The sequence below is a fragment of the Dendropsophus ebraccatus genome, chromosome 4, assembly GCF_027789765.1.
Source record: "Dendropsophus ebraccatus isolate aDenEbr1 chromosome 4, aDenEbr1.pat, whole genome shotgun sequence".
Lineage (NCBI taxonomy): Eukaryota > Metazoa > Chordata > Amphibia > Anura > Hylidae > Dendropsophus > Dendropsophus ebraccatus.
In genome coordinates this window covers 123783881-123802216 of record NC_091457.1, presented here as the reverse complement: position 1 = coordinate 123802216, position 18336 = coordinate 123783881, and the positions used below count along the sequence as shown (strand labels likewise).

At 40.7% G+C, this 18336-nt stretch overlaps 1 protein-coding gene across 1 annotated transcript in view; it reads right to left on the bottom strand.

Moving 5' to 3' along the window:
* Nucleotides 1-15468, bottom strand: part of LOC138789917 (cadherin-related family member 3-like) — a 31964-nt gene extending 16496 nt beyond the window's left edge. Inside the window, exons 1-9 of the mRNA XM_069968786.1 lie at nt 15404-15468; nt 13635-13831; nt 12504-12669; nt 10501-10589; nt 7362-7462; nt 4466-4570; nt 2983-3173; nt 1391-1568; nt 1145-1307 (exon numbers count right to left, since the gene is read on the bottom strand). Coding sequence (XP_069824887.1) covers nt 1145-1307; nt 1391-1568; nt 2983-3173; nt 4466-4570; nt 7362-7462; nt 10501-10589; nt 12504-12669; nt 13635-13831; nt 15404-15446 — 1233 coding nt within the window. The 5' untranslated portion in view covers nt 15447-15468. The remainder of the gene's footprint in view (nt 1-1144; nt 1308-1390; nt 1569-2982; nt 3174-4465; nt 4571-7361; nt 7463-10500; nt 10590-12503; nt 12670-13634; nt 13832-15403) is intronic.
* Between the last annotated feature and the right edge of the window lie 2868 nt (nt 15469-18336).

Genomic DNA, 18336 nt, shown 5'->3' with positions numbered 1-18336 from the left:
TAGCGCTGGATAACCCCTTTAAAGCACAGTTTGAATGTGGACGCTACACTACACTATGACTATATATACAACCAGTTTTAGCAGAGACTATACCTGTGAAATTGTAATTTTGATCCTATTTAAGGTACTTTCTGCTTAATCAGTGTAAGGCCACATTCACACTTAGTAAGACACCGGCCATTCTGTGATCCGGCCGGTGTCTATGTGCCCGCATCCCAAATCACCATAACACACAATGAAGAGAGCTGCATTTTCCATTGTGTGACCTGTCATTTCTGTGTGGCCACTATTCAACAAATAGCAGCCGCACAAAACTGACAAGTCAGTTTTTGTGCAGCCCCTAGGAATCCTGGCTGGAGTGTATACTTTGTGTAGTGAGATTCCCTATGACTTCAGTGCAATGTATCTTTTCTATTAATCACGGCAATGGTTGCAGTTTTGCAACAACGGCCGTGATTAATAGAAAAGATACGTTATGTGAACTTACATTTTCTACAGCCATTGTTCGCAAACTGCAACCATAGGAAGTAGACATGACCAATGTTTTGTAGAGCAGTAAACAGCAGCTGTAGTTAATGCGCTGTGTGCACAACAATGGGCGTTATTCCATTAAAATCAATGGAACTTAATGAATTCAAATACCTACAGCCGTTTTTTCCAATGACCACTACGGCTGTAGTTTCCCAAACTCATTACAGTGTGTGAACACAGCCTTAGGCTATGTTTACACACCGTACGTTTTATGAAAAGAACGGCCATTGGTTTAAATTGAAACAACGGACGTTCTTTTAATAATGCAATGATTTACACTGAACTCAATGCAAACAACGGCCATTGTTTCACAGAATGTATAGAACAAAAGCCGTTGTTTGGGTACAGCCATCGTAATAATGTACTGTATATGTCATTTATTTACGTCCATTGTCCATAGACCAAATAACGGCCAATGTTTATACGTAGTGGCAACATAGCCATAGAGATAACAGCAGGATAGGGGAGTAACACACAAGCTAAAGAGTGGACAGGGGGGCTATAGACCTTGAAGTACAGGCCACACAGACTGGACAAAGAGAGTAGAGCAGATACAAGGCAGTTTCATACAATAGATTATAAATCAGACAACTAACCAGAACACACCACTCACTTGTATATTAGGTGAATTGGTTGCTGTTTGCTGGAATAATTTACCCACACCAATAGGACCTGAGTGGGGTTTATATTCCAGAGGATTTGGAGGGACATCTGGATCATGACAGTTCAGGGTTGCGACTATACTCTCTTTAGGAATAGGTTCTGGTTCTACAAACCTAAATAGAAAAAATATAATTTATAGAGTGCTCAATGTTTTAATAGACAAGAAAGGTGTATATGCTTATATGGCTTTACTCACCTGTACATATAGGAATCGCAGAATGGGGGGTTGTCATTAATAGGAAGAATATTTGCAGTTGCTAAGATTGAGGCGCACTTATTGTCTCTGTCACACACTTTCACGGTGTAGGACTGCACACTAACAAACCCCACCGCCTCGCTGTCCATCCTGGACATGATGACCACTGTTCCTGTCTCTGTTAGGGACAGTAATCCTGTATGTTATATATCACCCTGTATTACCGGCTACAGGTGACATTCAATGTACTCTATAATCTCCCCCAATGCAGGGCTGGTGTCAGCACAGGGCTTACCCGGGCAAATGCTGGGGCCCACAGCCCCTCCAGGGGTCCAAAGAGGAGCCCGGGTGTTCTAATGTTCAGCGCACTCACTGTAGTGCAGGGTGAGCGGGCTGAACATCAGAAGACACAGTCAGTTAGTGTCTGTGTTAGTCAGTGCCAGTCAGTTAGTGTCTGTGTCAGTCAGTGTGTATCAGTCAGTCAGTGTCTGTGTCAGTCATTGTCAGTCAGTGTAAGTCAGTCAGTCAGTGTCAGTTAGTAAGAGTCACTCATTCAGAGTCAGTCAGTGTCAGTAAGTCAGTGTCTATGTCAATAATGTGTGTTTGTTTATGTTAGTGGTGTCACATGTGATGGTGCATAGTGTGTGGATGATGGGTGCATAGTAGATGGATGAGGGGCCCTCTGAGTCTCTGTCACCTAAGAGCCTGCAAAAATCTGGAGCCAGCCCTGTCCCCATGCATAAAAATGTATGTAATAGATGGCCAAGTCAGGAGAATGGAAGCACTCCTTTAAGCAGCTCTTGACTTCATTGTCTGCAGTATACTGACATTTAAAGGGGTTATCCAGCATTAGAAAAATATGGCCACCTCCTTCCAGAGACAGCCCCACTCTTGTCTCCAGTTCAGGTGTGGTTTGTAATTAACCTCCATTCCCTTCAATGGAACTGAGTTGCAAAACCTGCACCCAAACTGGAGACAAGAGTGGTGCTGTTTTTCTAATGCTGCAGAACCCCTTTAAAGTGACACCGTCACCCCCTTTGTGCATTCTGACTTCTCTACACAGGTGTAAAGGGTAAATTTAGCGTTTTTTATACCTTATGTCATATCATACGTCACGGTGTTTGTTCAAGTAAAAAGTGTCCTTTTATCAACTGCAGATTGTATTAAGTAGACGTGGCCTTGCGGCATTAGCGCCACTTAGCCCCGCCCACAATGGCACGATTGTCCCCGCCCTCTTGACGCCCATTTGTTGGCCGACGTAAAGGGGGTGGGGTCTAGATCTTTCGGCCAGCCTGTTCCATTAGCCGGTGAGGGGGCGTGACCAATGGTGGCATTGTGGGCGGGGCTAAGTGGTGCTAATGCTGTGAGGCCCTGTCCGCTTAACACAATCTGCGGCTGATAAAAGGTCACTTTTTACTCGAACAAGCACCATGATGAATGATATAAAATAAGGTATGAAAACCGCTTAATTTACCCTTTACACCTGTGTAGAGATGAAAGAATGCAAAAAGGAGGTGACAGTGTCACTTTAAGGCTAGAAAACCCTCATGCTACTATATATATACTGTAGTCTTTTAATATGCAGAATTCACCTTTGCTAATAGAAAAATAAGGATTTCCAGGGTCCAAATAAAAGGAAAGATCATTCATCTGGTCGGCATCAGAGCCTGTGCAGGTGTTCACCGCCCTTCCAATTGGAAGTTCCTCATTTAGCTGAATGGTCACTGTGTTCCCAGAGGTTTCTGTCTGTGTGGTAGTCCCAGCTGTTGTGATACTGTAAAAGCTATTAAAGAATGACATTCAGAATCTGTTGCTTCATCACCATTCTCAGGGGGGAAGTTATAGAGGTTGCAGAGGTAGCAGTCATAATCAAGCTCTAGAGGCCTATTTTCCACATAAACAGTCATAAATATTATAAATGGCACATAGTAGACAGGGGGTCCTGTTACATATTTTGCACATGCTTTATAAGGGTTACGTGACTGGAAAGATGTTGTAGCACCTTGCACTGTCAGTACTAAATATACTGCGATTCTGGTAAAAGAATCAGGAGCCCGATTCGCACCAATCTAATAGTCATGACCTATCCTGAGGATAAGCATCAATTTTATAAGGCTGGATAACCCTTTAAAATGGTCACTGTCTTTCAGCCTATGTGATTTCTACCATTCGTAAATCTGATCACAACCCCTAACCCCAGAAGAACATCTCTAAAGTCTAAGCCACTAGGTGTCCTGGTATCTCACATCTCTGCAATCTGCTGCTGTTGTGGAATTCCATCTCTAGTAACAAAGAAACCAGGACAGAACACAGGAAGTGGGGTATGGCTTAACTACTTCTACATGCAGGATTGAGGCAAAGCAAGCCTAGGCTGAGCGCCTGCAAACTGTGGGCCTGTCTCCATCCTCTAGAGCACATCCACAGGGACCACCAACAGGTCATGTTTTGAAAATTTCCTTTTTTGAGTATTTCACAGGTGATTTCATTATAGTCATTGTATCAGGTATAACAACAGGTGTTCTTTATATGTAATACCTTTAAATCATGACCTGTTGTAGATCCTTGAGGAGTGGAGTTGGGAAAACCTGCTTTAGAGGATTCACACTGTCCCTAAAAGATAAATCAAGGCTTCCCTCTTGTTTTAGCAGCAGTATCAGTAGTTCAGTGTTTAGCACTGCTGTTGCTGTTTGTTTCCTTTCTGCTCACATAGCATTTTGAAAAGCAAGTGCATCAATAACCTTTTCTCCCTAAACATGAAATTTATAGTTGTGTACTTTAAAATCACCAGTGTAGTTTCACCAGCATGTAAGCTATTTCATAGCATAGCAAAGAGGAGTAGGTGCTGTGATTGGCAGTAAGGGAGAAAAAAAATCCTGTGTGTACTATTGGTAGCAGCGATTGCACTAAAATCGTCCTGTCACCACTTGGAAGAGTTATTCTAGTAAAACTATCCAGGCCTATAAAATCTTTTAAAATAATAAGGACACTCTGCGGTAAGTCTGTGAATTATTTATAAATTAATGATAATGTCTATACATAATACACACATTTAAACATTATATAATAAATACTTACACACAAGTCAATGTAGGGTTGTTGTCGTTCACATTTGTGATGTGGACTATTATTTTAGCAGACTTTGCAAGAGAACCATCGGTTATGGTAACTGTTATAGTATAACTGCATTAAAATAAAGTAAAAACACCTAGCATTACACATCTATAGCATCAACTGGAGATATAGAACATCATTGTGTTACATTGTATCAAACCAAGGCTGTTCTCTACCCGAGTCATCACAGTCATGTAAATAACCATTCTCCAACAAAGGAAAGCATTGCACTGAAAAATTCCTAACACAAGGGCATTTTGATATATGGCTTTCAAACCTGCTGCGTATTTCCGCATACAGAAATCCAAAGTTAACCCTTCACTGGCACAGATTTGCCGGAGGATTATCTCCATTGTCAATTAATGCTGCTAATCTTTGACTTTTCCATGTGGAGACTGCAGAAACAAGTAGCAGCTACTACTGGTGCTAGTGGCACCAAAACATCATGGTGGTAGAAACTCCTTTCACATGCATGGTATGTAGATTGTCATTACATTTGAGAAGGTTAACAGTGACTAATCTATATCTACCTATGCGATGCTTGGAAAACAAAGAATTGACACTATCTTGTATAAGAATAAATGTTGACAAAAACAATGGGGTTATGAATGGGAACAAGCTTTACCATCTGTAACATTTTCAGTTACTGGTGTAAAGTGGTCTGTATAGAACCCATTGTTCAGTAATGTGAGATCTGTTCATACTGCATTCACTTAATGGGTAGTTTGGTGTTGATCGCCTTTTCAGATACTTTATAAAACATTTATTAGAGCATTATGAGCGTACGAGCTGTGGAGTATCAGAGAAATCCTAGTTTCTAAACCATCCAGGAACAGAGCTTTACTTTAAGGGTGCCTTCACACATACCGTATCTCTGCATTTTTAACGCTGCGCTTTTGGTGCGATTTTTACACGCGAGTTTTGATTTTCACATGAAAATCATGTGAAAATCAAAACGTGCATGTAAAAAACGCACCATAAACGCAGCGATAAAAACGTGATAAAAACGCAGCGTTAAAAACGCAGCGATACGGTACGTGTGAAGGCACTCTAAAGGGGTAGTCCCTGGCGACTTCTCCTTAACCCCCTGTGCTTGGTTGATAGCAATGTCCCGATACTCTTGATAAATGATCTGCTAGATGTCTGCTAATGATGTCTGTGCAGCCCTTGTCTTTAGTGTTAAATAATAAACATTATACATACCTCTCTGCCCTCCCTGGTGTCCTTCTCGCGTCTGACCGCAGCCGCTGCTGGAACTTCTGAGCCGGTTTCTGAAGTGACGGGCAGCCCGGCCAATGTTGACCAGTGATTGGCTGATTGGCCTGTCACTTCACAGACAGGCTCAGACGTTCCAGCCCGGGGAGCTGGCAGAAGCCAGAAGAACACCGGGGAGCATAGACAGGTAAATATAAAGGGTTTTTTTTACACATTCATCAGCCGCAGCAATGTGCGTGCAGTGGTCAGTGATTTATAGGCAGGATTAAAAGACAAGATTAGCCAATGATCGTTTTCATCACCGGATTAATTCAGCAGATTATCACTCTGTGTAATTGGGCCCTAAGCAAATAGAGAGAGAACTGTGAATCAGGCCTAGTAGGGCATGGAGGTGCCAGTGAGGACCACCCCAGTGGTTTAAAGTGTAATTATCACTGGACAAATATCTGACATGTAATAGTGACATGTCAAAAATTTGTTTCTGTGCAGGTCTAGGTGCGGAGACCCCCTCCAATTGGTAGACAGAAGAGTGAGAAGCATGTGGCTACATATGCTGTACCCTTTTATCTTCCCTCTAAACAACCATAACAAATGGTATAAGCAGGGGCCCAGCTAGGATTCAAGGGGCTTCATAGCAAAAAAAAAACTGTATGGGGCCTCATAAATCCTGTACGCTCCCTGCCATACTCAAACGACCCGGCGCAGTCCCACAGTGTTCAGCCCCGGCTGAACGAGCCTCATAGCAGCTGCTTGGTCTGCCTTCATGGTATCTACACCACTGGGTATAGGGAATTGTAACACAGTCTATGGAACTGCTAGCAACTCAGAATACTGGAAGTCCCTAGACCTCCAATGTAACTGTACATTATAGTTGTTTACGTTGGAGATTGGGATGTGTAACTGCGTACTTCTGCCCCTTCACTCTAGCCATTGGCAGCATCCAGTCTCAGCATCCAGACCCCCACTGATAAATTCTGACATGTCACTTTGACATGTCAGAATTTTGTTTTAATGATAGGAACACTTTAAAACCTTACAAATATTTTCCTCAAAACACTCAACATTTTCGAGTAAGGAACAGGGAAACTGTTTAATTCTGCCCAGTGGTGAAACTCCTAAAGAGTGCCATTTAAAGAGAATTTTTAGGCATTTAATAAGGATGGCTTTTCCTTAGGATCCATCAATAATGAATTGGTGGGGTGAGCGCTGGGGCCTTTTCATTGTTTACCAGACAGTGCACCATTGTAGTACCAGGCGAAGCCACAACAACGTGTTCTGAGCTGTCCGTGATAAAAAAAAAAAGGAAAACACCGTCCCTTTAATGAGCTGATTGTTGAGAATCCCAGGCATCAACCCCCACCATTCTATTATTGATAGCCTATCCTTTTGACCTATCCTAAGGGTAGGCCATTTTGTGAAAGTCTCGGAAACACCCTTAACCATTTGCTACCAGATTCTCTCATAGATTGTAGTTGATCACTGGGGATCCAAGCAGGACCATGAGATCAACTTATTTTCCAGAGGTTTGTCTAACAAAAATCTGGTATAATGGTAAAAACTAATCAAAATTCACCAGAATGATCCAAGTGTTGTACAAAAAAAGTTTCCTTGTGAGATGCTGGAGAAATATACATCACACATTTACCTTTTTGTGTTACTTTCATAGTCAAACATTTCGGTGGTAATGAGGGTCCCTGTGTTGTCGATCTGAAATCCTGAGTTTCCAGGAGTGACTGTGAGAGTGAACTGACAACAAAGAAACAAACAAAATGAAAATGTCATCTTTTTTGTGTTAAATAGTCACCGTCGCTTTAGCAAATTCTGAACTGATCAACAATACGAGGAATTATAAGAAAATTTGTAATATATCATATCAGACAAAACTGCTTCCTTCTCCTGTTATCAAGCATCACCCCTTCTCCCCCTTTCTATTAAACTGTTGTCCACTCTCAAAATCAGGTTAGCAATGACTTTTGCTTATTAGTTGTGACTTTTAATCTGATCCCTGAGCTAGATACAAGTCTATGGAGGGGAGGAGGGGGGAGATGGGAGGGAGAGTGCAGAGAGAAAAACACAGAAAGACACCTGAGACTTCACGCTTTCATGTCATCTAAACAGCAGTCATAGTATGAGAGATCTGGATAGCTGTTGGTCAAAGAGACCTAGGGTAGCTTTCATATATTCGTCTGTAAATAGCAGTAGTTATACATGGGTCCTAAAAGTGTCTAAAAGTTTTAACTAATACAGTACAAAAGATTTGATGATGGCACACCAATTTTGCACTTGGGCCCTGGAACTTTGAGTTACTTATTTAAGGCCTTCAACAGACACACATTTTGATTGAAATATTTTTGGGGCTGGAAAAAAAACTGCCCACCCTCCATAATGCCATTTTACTGAAATCGTTTTATTATTATTATTATTATTATATTTGCATTTTTGGAGAAAAACACCGTCTGACTTTAACTTCAAAGGGTTTTCTGTGACTTTTTTTTTTATTGATGGCCTTTTCTCAGGATATCAGATTAGTGGCTTTCCCCAACACCTGACAATTGAAAAGAGGGGAGGGGGGGGGGACAAAACTGTAAACTGCGTGCTTTCTATAACAAACCAATAACTAATTGTAGCTTAACAGAAAAGATGTATGTTATTAAAAGGAGCACTCCAACAAAAAAATGCAAAACTATGAACATAATTTAGCATTTTTTGTTGGTGTGCTCCTTTTTATAACATACCTCTGTTCTTTTCTGTTGAGCTTTACCCAACACCTGCCACCAATGAGCTGTATGCAGAGTCTCTGAAGTAAATGGGAGCTGAGCTGCAGTATCCCATCCGGCCACTACACAAGGGATTGATCCTGCTCTGTTCCCATATATGCAGGCACTGCAGCTCTGGCACACAGTGGGAGTTGTCGGCAGTACCCCACCAATCTGATATCCTTAAGATAAACTATTAATAATTAAAAAAAAAAAAGAAGGCCCAAAAAATCCTTTTAAATTGTTATACCCTGGCCAACATCTGAATGGCCTAATAGAAATCTATTCAAGTCAAACAGAACAGAGATCCTTATAACTGGAAGCCTCAACCTGAACAAGGATTATTAGAAAATTATTTCTGGTCACTCCTTTACCTGTCAATACTATTCCTACCCCCAAACAGGAAGAGATGTATCAATCAAGGTGGGTGGGGAAAGGAGACTGTACGTTTGGTTCAGGGGTTTAGACAACATGAAAGTATTGTCAGGTTCCCTTTAAGAAGGTCCTACTGCTCATAAACGAAAAGTCTTCTTATGACTGTTATGATATAGGGTTACATTGGTTGGCATAAATAATTACATGCTATTGCCGATGATATTTTACAAGTATTAACTGCAAATTGTCCACAATGAGATATTATGTTTACCTAATGGCTTTGCAATAATGAGCAATTAAGTCACAAAGTACCTGTGGATGGATGACGTAGCTGCGGGTCTCTTAGTAACACACCAACACACACTACAAATACTAAACCAAAATGTCCTTAGGAAAACAAAGGGGAATAAATAGGAAAGTGGACGGTGCCAACTACTACCTTGTACAATGGCTATTCCAGAAGATTAGTATCCAGTATAAAAATACACAGGTCGTCAGTCATGTTCTTTAGAATCTAGCCCTTCTGTGGCCAGACTACATGCTGTTGCTGTTTTCAGGCACTTTGGATCTTTTTAAGCTAACTTTTTTTAAGCTAAACTGTTATTTCAATTTAAAAAAATGGAAGAAATGTCCCACACTCCTAAACAGCATTATATACATGTATATATGTACTTCCCGTATATTTCACTAGTCCCCGGATACCTATTGCATGCATGGGGTGAGCTCCCTCTTGTGGTGGCTACGAGTAGCAAGAATGTTAAAGTGGATGTGCCAGTTCAATGTGTTCTGTATCATTAAATAATTTTTACCTCAAATTTTTTAACAGTTTTTTCTATTAATATTCCTGGAAATGTGTAAATAAATTGACGCTGACATTATTATAGAGTATTGGGACAAGGAATAGTAACACCCAGTTGTCATTTTTTTTCATAGATTTCCAGGGTGGGATGACAAAAGGTGAAATCATAAAATATATAGACTCAGGGGGAGATTTATCAAACATGGTGTAAAGTGAAACTGGCTCAGTTGCCCCTAGCAACCAATCAGATCCCGCCTTTCATTTTTCTGCGAGGAATGAAAAGTGGAATCTGATTGGTTGCTAGGGGCAACTAAGCCAGTTTCACTTTACACCATGTTTGATAAACCTCCCCCTCAATCTCTAAAAAAAAAAATTATACTTCTAAGCAAAATGGAAATCTGGTTATTATCAAGTATTATAAACAGTGGTGTAGCTACCATAGAGGCAGGGTAGTCGCTATGGGGCCCGTGCAGGAGGGAGGCCCGGGGGAAAAGATAAGAGCATGTGTCCTTCTGCTTAACCCCTTATGTACTGTAGTGTGTAAGTAACCCAATGTTTACTTACATGCTGTAACACAAAAAAGGGTTAACAAGCAGAAGACAGATATCTCTGCTTCACTGCACTTATAACCACTAACCTCTGTTCTCCATCTGGCAATCAAGTAGGAAAAGGGAAATGTGCAGAGCTCCTTGCAGAGGTCAGGGGTTATCAGTGCACCAGCAGTAGAGCAGATATATATATATATATATATATATATATATATATAGTGCTTTGTGTTGTTCGTAGGGAAGGGACGCCCTTGGGGCCCTGTGAACCCTAGCTATGACCCTGATTTTAAGTTGTAGGAGTGTCACCTGCAGAACATCTTTGTCTGGATCCTTGGCGGCCACTTTGTATACGACTGTGGAGACAGGAGTATTTTCAGGAATATAAACCTCTGCGTCTGGTAGGGTGAAAAGATTACAATTTAGGAAGTCATCTATAGGTAAAACTGTACCTGAGAACAACAATAACACAAGACAATCAACGATATGTGCAGGAGGGTGTGTGTGAAGGATGTATATAAAAAAAATGCAAATGCAAAGAATATATATCCTGTGCAGAGATGAGCAAAGCTACAATACGTTCGGGTTCACAAAATCCTGAATGCTCCCAATGGCTGGAAAAATGGATTCAGTCCTAGGGCTGTCTGGAAAATATAACCATAGGACAGAGGCAGTATCCATGTTTTCTAGGCAGCCCTAGGGGCACTCTAACGCTCAGAGTTTTGACAATCCAAACGTACTGTAGTTTGGCTTATCTCTATTTCTTTGTATACAAATAATTAACTCTTATTAAATAAGACTCATCAGATCTCCTGCCGTATTTTCCCCAGAAAAGTAGAAATGTTGGAGCACTGTTTCTTAAAGCCAATCTAGAATAAAACTTGATTTTCACACTGTGTTTAACAGCGTCAATTTCATAGCTATGAAACTGATGCTGTTAAACTGCTGGTCACTGGGCTACATTCAGGACATTCTTGCAGCTGATACCTCTGTATCGGCTCCAGGAACAATCTCTTTTTAACATTGACTTGCGGGCACCGTCAGGTGTGCCCGCAAATCAGTTAGCCATTCACGTCAATGTAATGTGCGGCCGCAGCACATTACATTGTGTGAACAGCTATTATTAGGCAGGTACATAACAATGTAAGAACACAGTGGGCGGCATTGCATTGACTTCAAAGGAATGCTGCCCCTGCAGTAAAGAACGGATGCTGATTCCATCGCAATCAGCGTCCGTTCTTTACTCCAATATTACGTTGTGTGAACATAGCCTAATGCTGAATCCAACAATGAGTCCCTTTTAGTATTCCGAGGTCTGGTTTCTTTTATGCTAATGAGCTTGGTTCAGTGGAGGTGGTCCCAGAGCCCCTAGTGAACCATCACCAAGGAAGGTCATTAGCATTAAACTAATTTAGCTAATATCTCGGAAAAATGACTTTGGATTACCAAAAGGGCCACACTGTTGTATTCAATGTTGCAGTACGATCTGCCCATACTAAGGTTGCATTGGACAGGTTTTGGCTAGATTTGCTTTAAAATGTTCAGTTATACCGTTCCTCTGTTATTGTTCCTGAAAACCTATGAATAAGAATAATAACTAGGTTATAGGTTTGATAGGCTTGATTTCCCTGTACACTGAATTTCCATATACACATAATTTCCAGAAAGACTAATAGAGGAGTGGCATAATGTTTTTTTTTTAACATTAACATTTTCTATTCTTCGCCAAATGCTATGGGGGGGTTGGGGCTAGGTATTAAAGCCATTGGCCCATTTCCTATCGTTTAGTGAAACTTGCTGGGCCAGCAGAAATAGCAAGACGAGTATTCTCACCCAAACGTGGTAAATGAATGCCGCTCATGATGAGCATATTCATCCTGCACGGTCAGGTAAAGGGTTGGCTCATTTTTTTTTACACTGAGCTAATTTTCTGCTTAGAGCTTACTGCTAAATACATTCTAAGAAGTTTACCCAGTACATTAAATAAAAAATGAATATAATCTAAGGGCATAATACTGCATGGACCGTGTTGTCTTTTTCTGCCATTAATTTTCCATGTTTCTATCGTCTTTGTCACTATGTCCACTCCATTGATTTAAAGGTCATAAAATTAGCTCGTCGGACCACTAATCATATACCTATACTAACCAACCCCCAATACCTTTAAAACCAACATATCTGTACAACATGGCCAATCGCTTTCAGGTTATTTAGCTGGCAGTTACCATATCTGATCCTGTATTATCAGGCAGTTGACTCCGATTTCCATTTGTATAGCTATGAATGGCATCTCATGTAGTAGGTGCATTTACCTTTTTCGGCCAGAGTTCCAGTGAAAACCGGGGGTTTGTTGACTTTGGAGATCTCAATAACAATGGACTGTGTGGCTGTTGTTCCTTTGCTGTCTTCAACAAGGATTTGCAGGGTGTATAGAGGGACAGCTTCAAAGTCAAGTTTAGGGGTATTGGTTGTTATTAACTGAACAAAAAAAAAACAGGTTAAAGAAAACAGAATTACAACTTATGCATTATACAGAAATCTCTCTTTCTCTCTCTCTCTGTTCTGCTAATATGGGTATTTTTTCCATTCTTTCCCCTTCACCCACCCTCTCCCCCTTTCTTACTACTTTCCTCCCTTTTCTTTTTCCTTTCTTCTTAGGGCCCTATTCCACAGGACGATTGTCAATCTCATAATCGTTAACGATAAACGATCCAAACGACCGCTATTGCTACAGACCTGAAATCGTTCTTGCACTCGTCTTGTCGTCGCTATTGCGTTCGTCACCACTGCGAACGACCAAACAACATCTTATTCAATGCGAACGATTTGCAAACGAGCAACGATAAAAATAGGTCCAGGTCTTATAAAGCGATCAACGATTTCTCGTTCTCTTTCTTTCTATATTAATATACTGTTTTCACCAAGGCTAAGGAATATAATGTTTATGCCATTTACAAACGGAACAGATTGTCCCCAAATCCCCTAGACCTGCAACCTGTTCATCATCTTTCCTGAATTATGGTAATTGTTAGAATAGCGAAACCAACATGGGAAATAAATTCAAGTTAAGCTGAATCTACATAGAAAAATGATCCGCTGCCACTGAACAAAATGCGGTGATGAAAAACGGAAACTTCAGAAACTCAAGTAATTAAACTATTAGAAGATCAGTGATCAGATTTGATAGGTTTCACTTTTAAAGAGGTATTGCCATCTCCATATGGCCTCCAGCCATCTTTTGTGCAGAGGAAATATATCACAGCAAATGAATGAGTTTGGCTACAGTTCCCTGCACAACCAGATGGCTTAGGAGCACTGATATGCCGAGAAGAACAGTGAAAGGTGCTGATCTAATGATCAGTGTGGTGGGTGGTGCCTGCAATTGGACATTTGTCACCTATCCTATAGATAATACAAAATAAAATGCAGAAGGTTTGTCCTACCTCCCAATAATTCACAGCTTTTGGAATGATGGTGAATGGGTGTATCACTGGATTTGAGTTTACAATAAAAGGTGCTCCAACTATTGTATCAAACTGTGCTGCAGTCGCATTTATCCTTGCCACCAACGTGCTTCGAGGGGCATTTTCAGGAAGAGTCACATTGTTAGGCAGAAATAATGTTGGAGCAGACGAAATTGCTGGAGAGAAGAAAACCAAATGGTTAGAAATACATTTTATTGACCCTATTGGTAAATTCCTAGTTCAGAGAGTGAAATATCCAGTTTAAGACCCTTGTTTATTAGCTACAGGGGATAGGGCTACAAAGGATTCTCTCAATATAGAGAACCCGGAATGTCTCTATATTACAGGCTGGGTCCTTTCCGGAGGGATATCTGGCTAGTCCTGTGTTTTGAGACTCTTCAGTGAGGCTCCACGGGCTCTTCTTTATCTATATTACAGGGGCCTCCAATTCTTCCAAGCATGTATTAGAACAGTGGCACCAAAAACTGAACCTTGCAAATGATGTTGCTAGAACAGTGACTATTCAGCTGATAATGTCTCTGTAATTTTAGAAAGAGATTGTGGATCCTGAAACATGTTGATTTGTTGAGACTTGATTAAAAAACATTTGTGAAATGTCACCACACTGAAGATCACTCCGGTTGTGCCTTCTTTTGCCTTTCCTCATTGATGGCTACCACTGTGGACCTACAAACCGCCCCTACTATTCAGCTGAGAACAAAATTTATTAAAAAACATAGTATCACTTACGGTTATGAAAAAAAAACTTATTAGAGGTCACCAAATAAGTATAAACTGGATATAAACTGGACCTTATATACAAGCCAATGACAACAGATTGGCACTTGTTTACTGCACAAACAATGGCTAGATCATTCATACGTCTCTTAACTTCTCAATATCCTCCATTTACACAGAATCATTTTATTGGTCACACAAAAGATGCTGCAGCATTTTCCACAAGTCAAGTATCAGGAACAAGAATCCCTATGAACTGCTAATATTTAGAACCTCGAGCACGCTTGGGTTCGTCTAAACTCGAGTATGCGGCATTTGATTACCAATAGCTCAATGTTCGCTCATCTCTACTGATAATAGGCCACCTACCACAGCTTGCTTCATTCTTTGGAATAATGGTAGCCTATCCAATACCAATGCAGTCCATGGTTAAAAGAGAACTGAACAGTCAGTGACCAATAGACTGAACTATCGTAAGTTAAAATGTCACATAAAATGACATCTGAACTAAGGACAAGCCGACTAACTGCTGGGAAATTAAAAACAGAACATCCTCATTCATATTACGGCACGGCAATGTAGCTGGGGTTTTATAAGACATAGATTACACCTGTTATCTGAAACAATGATTCTCAGCCCTTAATTTATTTTTTTTAGATTATCATTTCTAAACTTGTAAACTTGTAACCCCTATGCCATGCATCTTAGGACAGGCAGATATGAGTTTGCCAACATTATTGGAAGAGTGACAGGTTATCTGCAGAACATGTGATCAGAACCTACACATCTGGATACAGCATCAGTAATGACCCATAGCTACCATGTGCTTTTCATAATCTGAGAAGGCTTTAGGGTCTCATACATTAGGGCTCTGGTGAAGTTGCTACCTGTGCCCCTGACCATAACTAGGCACCAATCCCCAGTGTTAAAGGGAAACATGGCTGGAAATTACTGATCTAGATATATGCAAAATAAACTGAAGACTCTATGTGTAAACTTCACATACTAACCTTGCAAAATGCTGAACAATAGCAGCACCAGTAGCGCACACATCCTGATAATGCTGCAGAGTAGACTGGTGTGATGGGAAATTACAATACTGGCGCTTTCACCGGTATATGGCAATGAAATGATTTGTTATACCAGGTATGGCACTCCTCTCCAGAGAAACATTAGACCTCACAAGGTGTGTTTTGGACAAAGACATAAGCAATGACCAGCAGAGCACTTAGTATTACCAAATGTGTTTATATAGATACAATATTATTACAAGATCTCAGGATTCAGAGTAATTCAACCCTAGCACTGCAAACATTTCCAACTGTGTTACAAGCAAATAGTTACAAAACATGATGTACTGCGATACTATAATAGGCTAGTCTTTGCATGCTGGTATTGGCATCTGTTGTAGCATCCACTTCCCGGGTGGGATTGGCCTGAGCTGACATTGTCTGTTCCTACAAACATCGTAAGTAATTCCATTGCGGTCCAATCCAAAAAAGGGGATTTAAAGGGCTGGTTTTCTCCACAAAGAGGCAATGCCATGTGCACGAACGCTCACAGGCCCAAAAGTATGCTGAGAACTATACGTGAGATATCCTGTATTGTCCTCAGTATGCAAGACAGAATGCAGACATATAACATTGTGAAAACAGAAGTGATAGGCCATCTATGTAAAAGGGGATAACTTTGGATCTCAAAATAAGACCTTTAAAGAGATACTACAAAAAAAAAGGTATTGTGCTGTGGCCTGGGGCGCTGGATACTGGTGTTGCACCAGCTGGTGGGCTCTGCTGTTTTGGGGGCGACTTGTCTTGGTGGCCAGAAGTGGTAATACCCACCCCTGGAGCTTATTTTATTGATGAACTTACCAAGAGATCAGGCCTGATTAACTTGCTCATCAAGGAATTCGCATCACGTGACTCCACATATACTGTATCCAATATAATAGGTATGGAAGAAAAATACTTTCTCACTAGCTAGCTGTCATCGTGGTTCTGGCCATCTCCGACTCGCTCCGTAAATGCAGGGCAAATAATACTCACAGTGTCTTCATGACATCAGTTGATGTATACCATCGAACTCGGACGCCCAAGCATGTCCTCTCCATGGACGTTTTGGAGGCCAAAACTCCTCCTTTCTCATGCGCAGGGACGTGAGGGGCCGGGCAGCATTGTATGGATACAATACTTAACCCTTAATTTACAGAACAAGTAACGCTTAGCAATACATATACCATATTCATAAATCCAATATAATACGCGTGATCCTGGGTGTAAACATTGGATATAACACATACCAAGGATAAATCACAAATGCTTTAAAACTATATACCTCATTGAGTCCATTTAAACTCAGTGTCTCGATCTTAGAAATCCAATGTCTCACTTGCTCCACCACTTGCCACCTTAAGTCACAAATATTATGCTGATTTTCCTAAAAATGTCTAGCAACAGTTGTTTCACCAAATGTTTTTGTTTCTGATTTCACATTAACCTCCTGCTTGACACTAAATTTCCTTATGGCAGCTTTATGTTCATTGAGACATACTTTAATCGGGCGTCTAGTCTGGGCGACATATCCAAGCCCACGTGGGCATTTGAGAAGATAAATCAAGTTCTTATTATTACAGGTATAAAAACCTTTTAGCGGATATTTAGTCCCTTTCCTAGGGTAACACACGGAGTCGCCCTTAATAATGGCGCTGCAATGTTGGCATGACGTAGCCAAATGTCCCCTTACGTTTACTCGCCAAAAAAGTCTGTTTGTTCCGTCTTTCCTTAGCAATATCACCTATAATCGGTTTATTGCCAAAAGATTTAATTTTCTTTTAGCCAAAGATAGTACTATCCTCAAAAATATTCCCATACTTAAGGTCGCTTTTCAGCACATCCCAATGCCTGAGAATGCTTCTCTTCACTATTGTGGCATGTCAATCGTATGTGGTACTGTACACCAATCTGTATCCCAGTTTATTCTGTATTTTTTTTTTCCTTATTTCCTCTCTTTTCATCTTACTTATTTCTTTTTCTGTCTTCTCAACTTCTTTTCTATTGTATCCCCACTCTATGAATTTTGTCTTTATTTTATCTGCATTCTTCTGATACTCTTATACATTACTTGCTATTCTCCTAGCCCTTATAAATTGGGACTTAGCATGTTGACTAACACTATGCAATAAATTTAACTGGTGAGAAAGTATTTTTCCTTCATACCTATATTAAATACGGTTAGTAAACCGTAGGGTTGGGTTAGAGATTTAATGTATGTATTAAGTCCGCTATTGTATAGCTGGCCGGCTATTCTCTTTTTAATGTGGAAAATTGTATGTATTTTGTTATTGGAAAATGGAATAAAGATTTATATATATATATATATATGTATATATATATAAAGAAGAACGTCATATGTAGAGATGAGCAAACCTCGAGCATGCTCGAGTCCGTCCGAACCCGAACTTTCTGCATTTGATTAGCGGTGGCTGCTGAAGTTGGATAAAGCCCTAAGGCTATGTGGAAAACATGGATATAGTCATTGGCTGTATCCATCTTTTCCAGACAACCTTAGGGCTTTATCCAAGTTCAGCAGCCACCGCTAATCAAATACCGAATGTTTGGGTTCAGATGGACTCGAACCCGAACCCGGTTCACTCATCTCTAGTCGTATGCAAGTAAAGTCATTGTTGCACCTCACTGCCTCGACTCCCTGTTGTCACCATCAAGGGCTTCTATATCAACACCTCAGGCAGCAGTAATAGAGAAGCCCCATGGGGAACTACAAGTACCATCATCACCAAACACCTAGGTGCAGTACCTCTCTTTACCCTTTGTGGCAGTATTTACCTCAGGAAGAGGGAGAGTTATTACCACTCGGACGGTGACAGGATATTTCTTTATATATTCAACATAACCTCTATCCTCCCTGAGATCCCCTCACTCCAGGC